General features: G+C 29.0%; 1 protein-coding gene and 1 non-coding gene across 3 annotated transcripts; one reads left to right on the plus strand and one right to left on the minus strand.

The window, feature by feature from the left end:
• LOC109326593 (acyl-protein thioesterase 2-like) lies at positions 3,851–8,499 on the plus strand. Of its 2 annotated transcripts, none has more exons than XM_019559299.1 (10): positions 3,851–4,001; positions 4,628–4,714; positions 4,838–4,952; positions 5,988–6,024; positions 6,174–6,243; positions 6,344–6,448; positions 7,271–7,421; positions 7,555–7,637; positions 8,078–8,171; positions 8,242–8,499. In XM_019559299.1, the coding sequence occupies exons 2-10, from the start codon at positions 4,681–4,683 to the stop codon at positions 8,330–8,332; spliced, it is 780 nt and encodes a 259-aa protein (XP_019414844.1). In that variant the 5' UTR covers positions 3,851–4,001; positions 4,628–4,680; the 3' UTR covers positions 8,333–8,499. The 2 variants fall into 2 exon arrangements, with proteins under 2 accessions (XP_019414844.1, XP_019414845.1); XM_019559300.1 differs by lacking the exon at positions 3,851–4,001 and adding an exon at positions 4,206–4,327.
• Positions 8,854–8,925, minus strand: TRNAQ-UUG. Its single transcript has one exon. It is a non-coding gene; the product is annotated as a tRNA-Gln (tRNA).

The following is a 13,885-nucleotide window of genomic DNA, read 5'->3' on the forward strand; positions in this document are numbered from 1 at the left end:
ACTGAGTCAAAAACCGAATCCCTTCAGTAATATATGTCAGGTTAATTAAACTCTTGGGAACTTACTCCCTAATTTTTACATTCTAATATATTATTCTTCACGTCGAAATTTGTTTGTTAAACTTATTGATTTTTTAATAAAGCGACTGAAAATTCTTTATCATAAAAAGCATCTTTTAAATTAATTATATTTTATTGACATGCTTAAAATGTCATAGTAATTCAGTACTAGTCCCCCTGCTTATTAATGTCGAGGATAAATATATATTTTTAAATGAAAGGAAAAAGCTGACAGTATATTTTTTATTTAATACATGATAGTGGACACATTGATCTTTGTGGGAATTCGTAAAAAAATAGCCCTTTGCAGGCCAATGAATATTACGTTAAAGGAATATTTGTTATATGTTTATATTAAACAATTAATTTTCTAAAGAACAAAACTTCCAAACATTTTAATGCTCAAGATGTCGAAATAAATAACAGTAAACATGTGATATTTAAAACTATATTTCTAAATGTTTAAATTATTCTCAAGACTTCGAAATTCATAACAATAAACATGTGACATTTAAAACTAATTTTTTAAATGTTTAAATTATTCTGAAAACAAAAAGTGAATTGTTAGTTTACAAAATCTAAAAATGTACAAAAAGGAAAATCATTAACGCCAACACTTAGTTACTATTTGGTGTTTTATTCGTTATTAATTTGATTGTTTTCCCAAATATTATTAATGAGAATCTGTAACAGATTCTTAATCATATTTGAAGTATCAAAATCAATAAATAATTTATATACAGTAAGTTGTTGGTTTAATAATGTAAGGTCCCGCTAAATCTCTAAAATGACTATAAAAAAATAAGGAGGTTGATTTTTGAGAGCGACACTTATTGGGAGCATTCACACGCCCCGAATATCTTTGGTAGAGCATTCACATGCCCGAATATCTTTGGTAATACAATTTTTTAAAACAATTTAGGACTTTTAATGGGTCATTTCTTTAAGTATTACTTCACACATTCTTTTTGTTTAATATTATATGCATACATTAATAAATCTTTAAATGATATAAAACTTGATATAATTTTATTGTAATAACTCATTTAAATCTGCATGGTCTCTCACAATGTCATGTTTATTATTCAAATTATGTTTACCCTACCTAACGATGTTTCTTATTTATATGTAAATGAATTAATATTTTCAAGATATGTGAGAGTCTCTCAGGACACAATGAGATCCAATAAAGCCTTCCACCTTTAGATCGTGTTATATTTATGTGAGTTTATCTATCTCAAAACTCTAAAATAATAAATTAATTAAATATATATTTATGAGTTAGAATAATAACATACTATATTTTTAAAATTAAATCAAGATCGTGAGTTCTTTAGTTGTTCATTTTACATACAAACCATTTTTTATGAGCCAAAAGAATTAAGCCCTTAACAAATAACAATGCCATGAGAGAGCCATGTTCCATTTTAACATAGTATAACATAATACTGTTGCAAATTTAGATACTTCTTTTAAAAATATGTCTCATCTGCATAACAATATTATCGAATTTTATTCCACTATTAATGACAATATATATATATATATATATATAATAATAATAATAATAATAATAATAATAATAATAATAATAATAATAATAATGTGAATAGTCCAATACACTATCTGTAGAATATAACGAATATTACAGTGAGGCAATGAGCATGCAAATCTAATTAGGGTTTGGAATATTATATTTTTAAGCTGTTAAATGTGAACAAAATATATTCTACAACAAAGTATTAACAATCTGTAATAACTTTTTGAAACCCATGACACTGAAAAAGCAACCTCAAATTTGTTTTAATTACTTATTTCTACACCAACTTCAACCTTTCAGAACCTTAAATTATAGTGTCTGAACTTGTGCCATGAAGCATAGAGAATATAAGCAATTTGTAATAGTTTTCAAATCTCATAAGATGCCTGACAAATAATATTTTAAAGTACTAGATAGTGTGATAGTGTCTACTTTTTAAACTGTTCTGAGACAGTGATTATATTTTATATACATTTCCACTTTCAACATTAGGTTTAGCTTATTTTTCATATAAAGTATTGATACATGAGGAAAGAATATATATTTTTAGCTGTATGCTATACAAATCACTCACATAAAATTTGTATTTCCAATGTCTTGGATTCTCCTTTTATGGATTGTGGGGCTTATACCAAGAGTTGACTACCGTGAAAAAAGTCACACAAATTGTATATTTAAGTTGATTCAGTATGTTCGATTTCTAGGAGCGATATTTATTGAGAGAGATAATACATATTTCAAAACAAATTAATTCCTTATTCAAAAATAAAGAAATACTCTTAATAGTACAAAAAAAGTTGATTCGATATTTTTGGATTTAAGGGGAGAGAGTGAGAGTATATTTTGAGAGATTTGAATGGTATATATATATATATATATATATATATATATATATATATATATATATATATATATATATATATTGAAAAATAGTGTAATTTATGATAAGAATAAAAGATAAGTTGTAGCTCAATGAATAACAAATAAAACCATTTAAAAATTGAGAGCAAATGAATAAAAAGAACTAATGCATATGTCTCTTGAATAGTAAATAAACCAATTCCTACTCCATAATTAGAGAATTAACAGTGAAAAATATAATGAAAATGAGCAAGAAGGAAAAATGAAAAGCATGAAAAAACTGTTTTTTTGCTTTTCATCAAAGTTGAAATAATGAACTATGGGATGATTTTGTTTCCAAAACAAACAAAGTAAATCTCACCTTTATGTATTTTTTAGTAAATAAGTTTATTTTGTTAATGTTGAACTTGTTTCTTATCAGATAAAGTGTTTACTCAATAAAGTTCTGGAGGTAGGTATAAAGAACCAAAAACTGAAGGGAATTTATATTTTTTTGGAAATAGAAGTAATAATTTTTGAAAGCTATTTGTCCAAAAAATCATTTATAATAATACATGTATAATATTTTCTATTTAGTTTTTCTACAAGAGGACATTATTTATCACCAGCTAAAAAAAATACCTATCACTCTTATGGATTAAGAATTAATAATTCTAAATTATTAATTAATAAACAAACATATAAATAGGTAAATAAATAGAATATGCCATTACTTATAATTTTAATTGTTTAAAAATTTAAACTCGTTGTAAATAATTTATCTAATGCAGACTAATATTCAATTCTAATTAATAGTATTATTAAATTTGGTTTGCAAATTGAGTTTTACAAAGAAAATAATGAGGAAGGAAATGAAAAAGTTTGAGAATATAAAATAATAAAATATACTTAACTATAAATGCCAGCTCATCCTAGTTGAAAGACACCCTTTACCCACAGGCAAAATGATGAAACATTTGAACATAATGCTAATGTTCTTTGACATTATTGGAACAAAAAATAATAATAGTATATCATATTTTCTCACTTTTTTTCATCCACCAAAAGTTCTATTTTTAATCTTATTTTCATATAACCAAAAACAAGCACATATATATTTTTTTTAGTAAAAAAACTAATCATTATGGTAAGAAGTGTACGACTGTCACTCCAATCAAGTATCGTTCTTAGAAATTGAACTCTTCACCTTTAATCTTTCTGAAGATCTATTACAGTCTTACACTACTTGATCAATACTTTGTTGTAATCATATCTTCTTTTCTCACATATTCTATTATATTCCAAAACTCTTATTCAACAAAATATTACAAGAAATATGCATACAATGTAGGGGCATTATGGTCAATAAAATGATGCAAGAAAAGGAAGGAACTGAATGCTGAGGGTTTCTGCTATATTCTATGGTAAGTGTGAAGAATAGTGAAGTAACAAAAACCAAAGAAAGAGAAAGAGAGGCAAAGTTGTAGAAACTAAACTAAGAAGTTAAGGAAAAAGCCCACTTTCTTTTTTGGGTTTCTTTCCCACCAGGTTAAGGTTTTAAGGTTAGTGCAAAGAACAAAACTTTTTCAACTTTTCTCTCTCACCCTTCATCCCTTAATGTTCATTTATTTATTTTCACATTCATTTCCTTAAGATTCTGCTACATATATATATATATATATATATATATATGTGAAAGGTTTCAACTTGTTTGACTTAATGTTATTTTGCACTTGATTTCATTTTCTTTTGGAAGATGGCATAAAAATATTATTTTTATTGCTAAATATTCTTCATTTGTTGTCTTAGTCTAAATGCTTCTCTAACTTTACTCAATTTCCACGCGCATTGATTCTCAAATCTTATTATTCTCCTTCTGCATTGCAAAGTAAATTACTTACCTTGTCTCTTTCTCTGCATTTCTTGTAGATTCTATGCTCATAAAAAGGTTATGACTTTTATTAAAAATAAAAAGGTTATGACTTTTATTAAAAATAAAAATGATTTTTTTTGGTTCCTTCAATTTGTATCTGCTTTTCTTGAGTGCTTTTAACTTTCTGAAAAATTTCTCTAGTTCTAGAAGCAAAGTAGCTGATGCAGATTCATTGTTATTACTATTTTCCTTTGCCACTCTCCATTTGGTCTATAAATAGAGATTGCTAATGTTGGTTTTTTCATTGCATTGCAGAAACTCATCTCAAGCATTAGCGACTTAACAATTTTACTGTTTGAGTGGAAAATATGAGCTACAATAATAGCTCCTCAATGGGTTTTGGTTAGTTTTTGTTCCATTGCTCTACACACACTACATTTTTTGATTTGATAATAACATATTCAGCTACTAAACTTTCTAGGATTTTTGGCTTTCTTAATGAATTTTATTGCTTCAATGTTTCAGGCAGTGGAAATGTTAGAAGAGCTTTTGAGTTTGGAAGGACTCATGTGGTTAGACCTAAAGGAGAGCATCAAGCTACTATAGTTTGGCTACATGGCCTTGGCGATAACGGCTCAAGGTATTTTGCTAACATGAATATCTTATGCAATTTTAGTTTAAAGATGTTTATTCCGTCTCTTTATTAGAATTAGAATACATCTGAAGATTTACAACGACAACCAGCAACAACCGAACCTTAATCTCACTAGGTGTGGCCAACTACAGATTGAACGATGTCATAATGAGGGAAAAGTTTTCATCCTTTTGAGTTGGTTGGCAAATAGAGTTGAAGATTATATTTTGAAAACTCATAGCACTCAAAGACGGTGCATTTTCTCAATGTCTGTCCTTGTCAATGTGCATGGCTTACCAGATTTGTATTGGTGATGTTGGGAATTTTACTTATTTGAATAAGTTTATTCCTTTTTTATTGGCGAACTCATTTTGAGTGGATACTTCTCCTTTTGCTGTAGAATATTCTTTCAATGAGAACGGTGGATTTTTTCTTCTAATAAAATTTAAGGGAGGGAATAAGAGAATGTCAATATCTTGTCCTCTTCCGGTGGAGAAGATTATTTATTAAACAAGTTCATAAACTCCATAATCCATACCCCCTCTAACCATAGAAGTATTAATATTATCATATTATTTCACCTTCTTCATTTAAAGTTTGCAGTAAAGGAAACTTTGACTCTGAGATTTCTATATGCCAAGTAATATACAAAAGGGGACCACTTTTTAACTAGCTATGTTGTTCCCCGAACTAAGTAGGCATATAAATATTAATCTCCAAACATGGACATATATAGTTCCCATGCATAAGTAGTAAGCTCTTGTTTTTCATGATCTTGAAATCAAGTTGATTGGTGTATAGATTCATGTAATACAATTTATTCCATTCTTAATACGTGGTCCCGAAATTTAGTAGGGGCTGATGTGATTGTAATGTGTGTTTCCTTCAAGAAACTTTATAGTAGTTTCAAATATCTTCAGTGGCAGAGTTTATACAAAAATAGTTCTAATATTTTTCTATTCTGTCTTATTTGTTTACCTTGTTGAAGAGTTCAAGATTAACCTACAGTGAATAAAATGGTCTCTTTCTTTTGTTTTGCAGCTGGTCCCAGATTTTGGAAACTCTTCCTCTTCCAAATGTAAGACTACACAAATATTTATCGTTTTCCAATAGATAATGCATATGTTGTGTTGAAAGTGCATCATTGTATGCTAATAATGTAATATTCGGAAACATGTGTATTTAATGAGAAGATGCTATTTGTTACTCTTGAAATCTATGCTGCAGATCAAATGGATTTGCCCAACTGCTCCTACGCGGCCTGTAGCCATCTTCGGTGGATTTCCTAGCACTGCTTGTAAGATTCAATGCTTGCTGTATATTCAGTGTAGAATTACAATGCCAGTTCCATTTTAACTGTTGATAATACTCTAATCTAATTGAGGGATCTCTACCAGGGTTTGATGTTTCGGAGATCTCAGAAGATGCTGCAGATGATTTGGAGGGTTTAGACGCTTCTGCAGCACATGTTGCCAATCTTTTATCAACCGAGCCTCGAAATGGTAGGCTATCCATGACCACTTAAGAAACTCATCAATGTGATCTGCATTTTTCCTCGAGGTTATGATTCACTACATTAACTAAATTATAATCGGAAATGCCCGAATATAAACCATTTTATCAGTTTCTGGTACATATCCATGCTAACGGTAAGCTGATAATGTAGAGACTGAAAGCAAAGGGCTTACTAGTATTAGGGTAAGAAATTGTCAACAAGATTTCGAGTTTATTGAAGTAATCAAATAGTTTAGGTTCTCTATATTATTTTTTAGGTTCCATCTAATGCTTCAACGCTGTTACCAATACATAAATTCATTCTATGATAATGTTGCACTGATTTTCCTTCTGCAAGTGTTGGTTCCGTGACTCCACGAGTACAGTCTAATGACTTCCATTTTTTGTTCGGGGGAAAGAGAGAGAGGACACTTTTTTAATAAGAAAATCTACTTATTTCACTTTTCACCGTTTCCATGTTAGTAGAACAATAAGGATTACAAGAACTTGTTTAAACGTCTGCTTCAGTAGCAACAGAAAGCTGTGCTCTTTTACTTTATTTGTCATTCAGCTCCACAATATTTGGTACGATGGTAGTGCAAGCTTAGAAGTCCAAAAGCCCTCCTAAGGCTACCATCAATATTTGCTACCAATAAGGCCTTTGTATATGTTTACTTCGGCATATTGAGTCAAGTGACGGAAGTAGTATATAGTAACTTAAGAAACTAGAACAAAGCCAAGCATTACTTGTAGATCGTATACATGTGACTGTTTTTACCAAATCCAAGTTGCTTATAATAACTTAACTTAAATGCTATTGTTCACTGCAGTCAAACTTGGTATCGGGGGCTTCAGTATGGGTGCTGCAACTGCACTTCACTCAGCTACATGTCATGCTTTGGGGCATTACGGGAACGGAAACGTTTACCCTATCAACTTAAGTGCAGTTGTTGCTTTAAGTGGCTGGCTTCCGTGTTCAAGGTTTTGTTTCTACCATATGTCAACGAGTGGATACGTAAATAGTTAAATACACTGCTTATAAGGCACATCCACCTATAATTGTCTTCTTTATAAGCTATATAAATTGCTACTCAGAAGCTGTTGATTAATGCAGGACCTTGAATAATCGAATTGAAGGATCACGTGATTTCATAAGGCGTGCATCGTCATTTCCCTTATTTCTCTGTCATGGCAGAGGTATTCCTAATTTCTATAATTTTCATATGCTTATAGAAACAAAAAATGCTCTATAGTAGTTTCATTAACCAGTGCTGGATTCTGATCTGAGAATAGTTGAAAAGTGTTATGTATAAATTGACCGATTCTCTTATTCATCATGCAAACATTTTCATTTAGTTGACTATTTTGACATTTTTCCGGTTTCTGCAAATTATCAGAACTTGTAACAAAAGTTCAGTTCATTATTTACATATGTATCAACATGAGCATTCTATGCATTTGCTTGCTTCTTTTGTGGTTGAAACATCAAACAAAGTTGTGTCCTACAATTCTCAATTACTTCAACCAAAAAAGAGTACAAAAGGACCAAACTTTAGGGAGTGCTATCTATGTTGTCACAACACACAACTACATATCTGATCAATATACTCTATATATCCTGATTTCATTTTGATCAGGTGATGATGTGGTTGCATATGAATATGGAGAGAAATCTGCAAGGACCTTAAGTTCAGCCGGATTTCGGAATCTTTCATTTCGGAGCTACAACGGGTATCCAACTTTGTTACTATACATGCTTATGACATAAATATAATGAATAACATATATTGTTACTATGCAGGTTGGGTCACTATACAATCCCTGAAGAGACTGATGAAGTTTGCACTTGGCTAACTTCAAACTTAGGACTTGAGGGGTATAGGTTGAACTAGTGAAGAAGTGGAACTATAGAATAGATAGTGGTGGTGTAGGGGGGTATATTGGTAATATGGTATAGCCACTTCATTCTCTTTCTTCTCTTCTCTTATGTTCTTATGCTACTAGATAATAAATAAGGGTCACTATCTTTCTTGTTCTCTTGTGTTTTCTAATGCAAATTTTATATATGTATTTGCTTTCTCTATTACTTTAGTCTAAATAAAATCAAAATTTTGTAACCTTCAAGAGTTTTTTATTTCATTTTTGGATTTAAGGTGGATGCATTTTTTACACTGTCAATAAGTATTAACAATTCGTTATTCAGTGGTATAAGGCTACATCATAAAAAAACTAAAATGTCGAAGTGTTTGATTCCTCATAACAACATTTGTTGGAAGGGTTAACCATACACCTTGAAAGAGATTACTTCCTAACCTAAAAAAATGAGAGAATACCTTTAGTAGTATCGAAAAATCACCTACTAAAATTTAGCTATGGATGTATTTCATTAATATCGTTTTTTCTTAAAAAATAAAGGTCCTACCGGGAGTCGAACCCAGGTCGCTGGATTCAAAGTCCAGAGTGCTAACCACTACACCATAGAACCACATTTGAACAGTAATTTAATTATTATATTAATATTTTAATAAAAGTGGATCCACTTACCTAAATATAATATAAATTTCTGAAATTGACCATACTAATAATAATAACAACAATAATTCTCAAAATAATTTCCCCATAATGATTTGCAATTACATTTGAAACCTATAGATTTACCTCAAAAGTGGAGGGAGTGGGAACATGATAGACTGATTCACATGATTTTATTAAGAGTAAAAGGCCAAATTTGCCATCTAAATTAAATTTAAGTGTTATATAGTCATATAGATTGGGGTATGAAGTTTTTTTTTTAATTCTCATTTGAGAATTAGCATGAAGTTGTTGACCAAAGATATTGGAGTGTTTTTTGAGAATAAAAATTGTGTGAAATAAAGAAAATGTACATTTGGGGACTCTAAGAGCATATTATAATAAAAAGATATTGGAGGTCTAAAAAGTAAAAGAAAAGACAACTTTTATCATTTTCATGGCATCACTCATATATTCTACCAATTCACGTGCATGCAACATGAAAAAAATCAATCATGTAACACAAATACTTACATTTTATTCCAATATTATTTAAAAATCTGTAATAGGGTGCAAGTACAATTCCTAAGACATTCTGAAGCAGCTTATAAATTATCGTACTTATGAGAAAACTATTTTTTAAAGCACAATATACAATATATATGTAAAATATTCTTTTAATATCTAATTGTTCGAGCGGAGTTAAGAAATAGAGAGAAGGAAATCGAGAGTTCGAATCTCACTTATAATAAATAGTAACATACTAAAATTTACCTATAAATTCATTGAACAAGCAAAAAAACATGCATGTGGGTTGTTGGTTGTTTAAAATCTGGAGCTACTACATGTCCATGCATGCACATGTACACGTACGGAGTTAAAGGAAAAATACATTCTAAGATATAATTAGTAGCTTGGTTTTTTTAAGGACGTACTTTAAGGAGCATCATTTATCTTTTTGTTGCATATAATAATAATTGAGTTTTTTAAATCATTGTTTATATTTTATCTTTTTTACCTCTCATATCACTTATCATAACTTACAAGCTATTAGTCTAATAGTTTAAGACTTTCATTAGATTCCTAGGATGACTAAAAAATTAAGATTTTAATTCTTCGGAGTGACACTTGTTGGGAAGGGCAGATACGTAACTCGAACGAGATTAGTTCCTTACTAAAAAAGAGTGAGAAAATACCCTTGATAGCACCCAAAAAAATATAACTTATCATATATTCTGTATCACAATCTCTTCTCTTCCTAAAAACGACAAAGGGTGACAATAAAGTATGGATCTTCTCAATACCTTTTTTATTTCAAAGACAATTAATAAATAAAAAAAGAATTTCTTTCATGATGGTAGTGACACACTAAATGATCATTGGTTGAAATTGAAACAAAAAATACATATTTTTTTAATAAAAATAAGATGGAATGAAAAGATAAAGTAATAAGTATATTTATACGTTATAGAGTCCATATATTGATGCTGCATGGAAGCATTTCCCAATGAGAGAATCGAATCAGTACTCTTCACTTCACCCTTTCCTTTTGCTTTCACAGCTTGCTACACTCTTCTTTACCATTCCCCAAGAAAAAATTGATGGGTAAAGATTTCTATTAGTTTTCCTTTAATTTCTTTTTTCTCACTCAAACAATCATTAACCTCTTGTATATTTTTTTGTACACATGGTATATCATTAATAAAAATAGAATTTTCCCATAAATAAATGCATTTGTATCTATTTATGGGATGATTAGTTTAACACCATTTTATGAATATTCTTGATTTTTCAAAGGGAGGAAAAGAACATAACAAGAAAAAAGCAATATAAGTGTAAGTAAGGTGAAAAAGAAGAAGAAAAGATGGTCAAAATGTGAACCTCGAAGACTTCTCATCCATCATCAACTTCGACTATCTTTATCGAAACTCTAGCTACTTTTGTTGAACTATTATTCCTTCAATTCCAATATAATCAACATTTAGTCATGAATGAGAATAGTTTCTCTTTCACTAAATGGTATTGTTGTGCAATTATTTGAATCAAAGGACGTTCCTTGAACTAATTCCCATGCAACTTTTACTTTAACTTCTCCTACGTCTTGGACCTATACACAATTTTACCCTCTACTTCTCACATGCACGAGTCACCCCTTTATAAAAACAATGTTTTTTATTTACTTATATTTATATTATACTTCCACTATAATATAAATATATAGAGATTTATAAGTTCACGGCCCAGAGTTTAATGACTGTTTGGAGAATAAGTCTCATATTGTCTGACTATTTCATTATCCTATGAATGATTTAAATATCTATTGAACTACTCATCTCATTACCAATTGGTTTTGAGTTATAACCTTAACATGATATCAACCTATCAATGCCAGAGTTCAACTTTTTGTGTGGTTGTTATGAGTTAAAATGTGTTATTTAGAGCATCCACAGTAATCGTTCTTAAGATTGTTCTTAATAGAATAAGAATATTCTTATTCCGTTCTCCATTGTGTTGTTCTTATTTCTTATGTTTTATTCTTAAATAAGAACAAAAGTTGTAAATAAGAACACTCCTTGCTTAGGAGAGAAGTGCAATGAAAATACACAATCCACGAGTAAATATAAATACAAGCATATCCAGAAACATTACAAAAAATCTAGCATCATTACAGTTTTTTTTTGCAGAAAGGAAAATTAAAAAAAATCGAAAAACCCAATGTGTCTTGCTTGAATGAAAATTATTTTTTAATGTATTTTAAATAAAAATAAGAATGATATTTATTATTGTGAAAAAAAGTAGATGTTGTTATTATTTTATTAGAAGTTGTAATAAATTATAGCATAATATGTAGGACCTAAATAATAATGAAAATGTTATTCTCCATTATAGATGTTCTTAGTCATGAGTTAAAGATAATCCTTCTGATTTGATCGAAGATATATTAATAAGGAAGTCATACATCACCTATTAGTTTTAATATTGAACCTCAACTCATCACTAACGATTCCAAGATAAAAGTTGATTTAAAAAATAACTAGTTGATATAATTATTTTTATTTATTTATGGCACATTTCTTTACCGAATCCTATACATTTACTAAAGTTATGTGCGTGTTAAAAAAAAGGTTCTCCAAACATGAAATGCTATTCGGGACCACTTTAAAGGCAAAGATTAGTGAGTTGATATTTGCTAAATTGATATCTATATAACTCCCAACATCATTATAATGATTTTATAGTATGTTGGGAAATGGGATCATATATATAGACCTAAATCATGTTCGCATGCTAAATTCCATGATATTGATCGTTGATTAGGTTAATTAATTATAGTAAATAATATTAAAAAAAGAACATTGCATGGCAAGATTTTGTTATATTATAATCCTTTTGACTCACACTCAAAAGAATTTAAGTGCAAGTACAAAAGATGAATATTCAAAATTGAAAAGCAGCATCGATTTTTACCATATAGTTTGTGATTACACTTTAGCTATTGTGATTGGAAACATTCATAACTTTATTTATTTTTATGTTATTGTGATTGGTCTCGGACAGACTTTTAAATATGCTTGAAGATAGTAGATCTCCATTCACTATGCACTACGGTCAACAATCTCTCTGATCATTAAGGTTTTTCCTTGAAGTGTGATGAATATTCATTTTGTCTGGTGATAAACAATGAATTTCTTTTATTCTTATCCAAGCCATATAAACATAAAAAAAAAAGAGGGAGATGATGTTGTGATCGTAAGATAATAAGGACCACTTTAATTTATTGTGATTCTTTCCCCACCATTTCACTATAAATGAGGGTCCAATTAATGTGTAATCCACATTCAAAAAGGACTTATGCTATCATTTATGGACTACAAGATTTAAAAGATATAGGGCAATGGTCATTGTGGTGTTTAGAGTAATATTGTGAAGCACTAGCTGGATGTTAAACTGGAATAAGTCTTATATCAAGTTTAATAGGTTTAAACGGCTAAACCTTTAAGTCTGACCGAGTAATTTTATACATAATAAATATTTTTTATCTATAAATATATAATTATATATATAAATATAAAACTTTATATAATTAATAATTATGTATAATTATATTAAAGTAATAATTCTTCATCTTTTTTGGACCATAGTAAAACAAAATATAGAACAATGTTCCATTTTTCTTATTTTTAACTGAACCATCCGGTTTACTTCTCAGATCAATCCGGTTTAAACGAGTTTAATATTGTCAGACCGAATTTTCCCCGGGTCAAATCACTTACACCAATTTTAATACACGATCGGAAGAACAACTCAGATTAATTAAGTACCAGATTTCTAATAAGATTGGTTGATTCCAATTTAGTTTAATAACATTATGTTTGAATAAATTGCTTAACTTTTTCTAATAAAAAATTACACATCTTAAATTTGGATTTGAATAGGCATACAATTGAGAAATAATATTCTATATATGTAAAAAATATCAAATGTGTCAAAAAATATTATTCTATATATGCTACAATATATGTAAAAAGTAATGTTTATTCTATATATGCTAGAAAAATAATGTTTATTTCACTAAATAAATAAACATTATATTTGTGTTGGTAGTAGACAAATAAATAAATAAAAAGTAGTAAGTATATAATATGCACTTTTCTTTGAACCGTATATACACAAGATACTAATTATTAATTGATAAGTGTACTTTGGTACCTGTTTCTGAGAAGCCTAGAAGATATTATTGCCAATGATCATATAGTAGCCCTTTAATTAATTGAGTTAACATATATATATATTAATAACAATTTCTTATAAGTCTATATGTAACAACTGTGAGATTTATAATATAAAGTATCAGTTCATTGTGTTATAAACTTAAAAGTTTTTTGTGAAAATTGTTAGCCACACAGATAACAAGGTTCTTATTTCACTCTATT

Source organism: Lupinus angustifolius, chromosome LG14 (assembly GCF_001865875.1).
Source record: "Lupinus angustifolius cultivar Tanjil chromosome LG14, LupAngTanjil_v1.0, whole genome shotgun sequence".
NCBI lineage: Eukaryota > Viridiplantae > Streptophyta > Magnoliopsida > Fabales > Fabaceae > Lupinus > Lupinus angustifolius.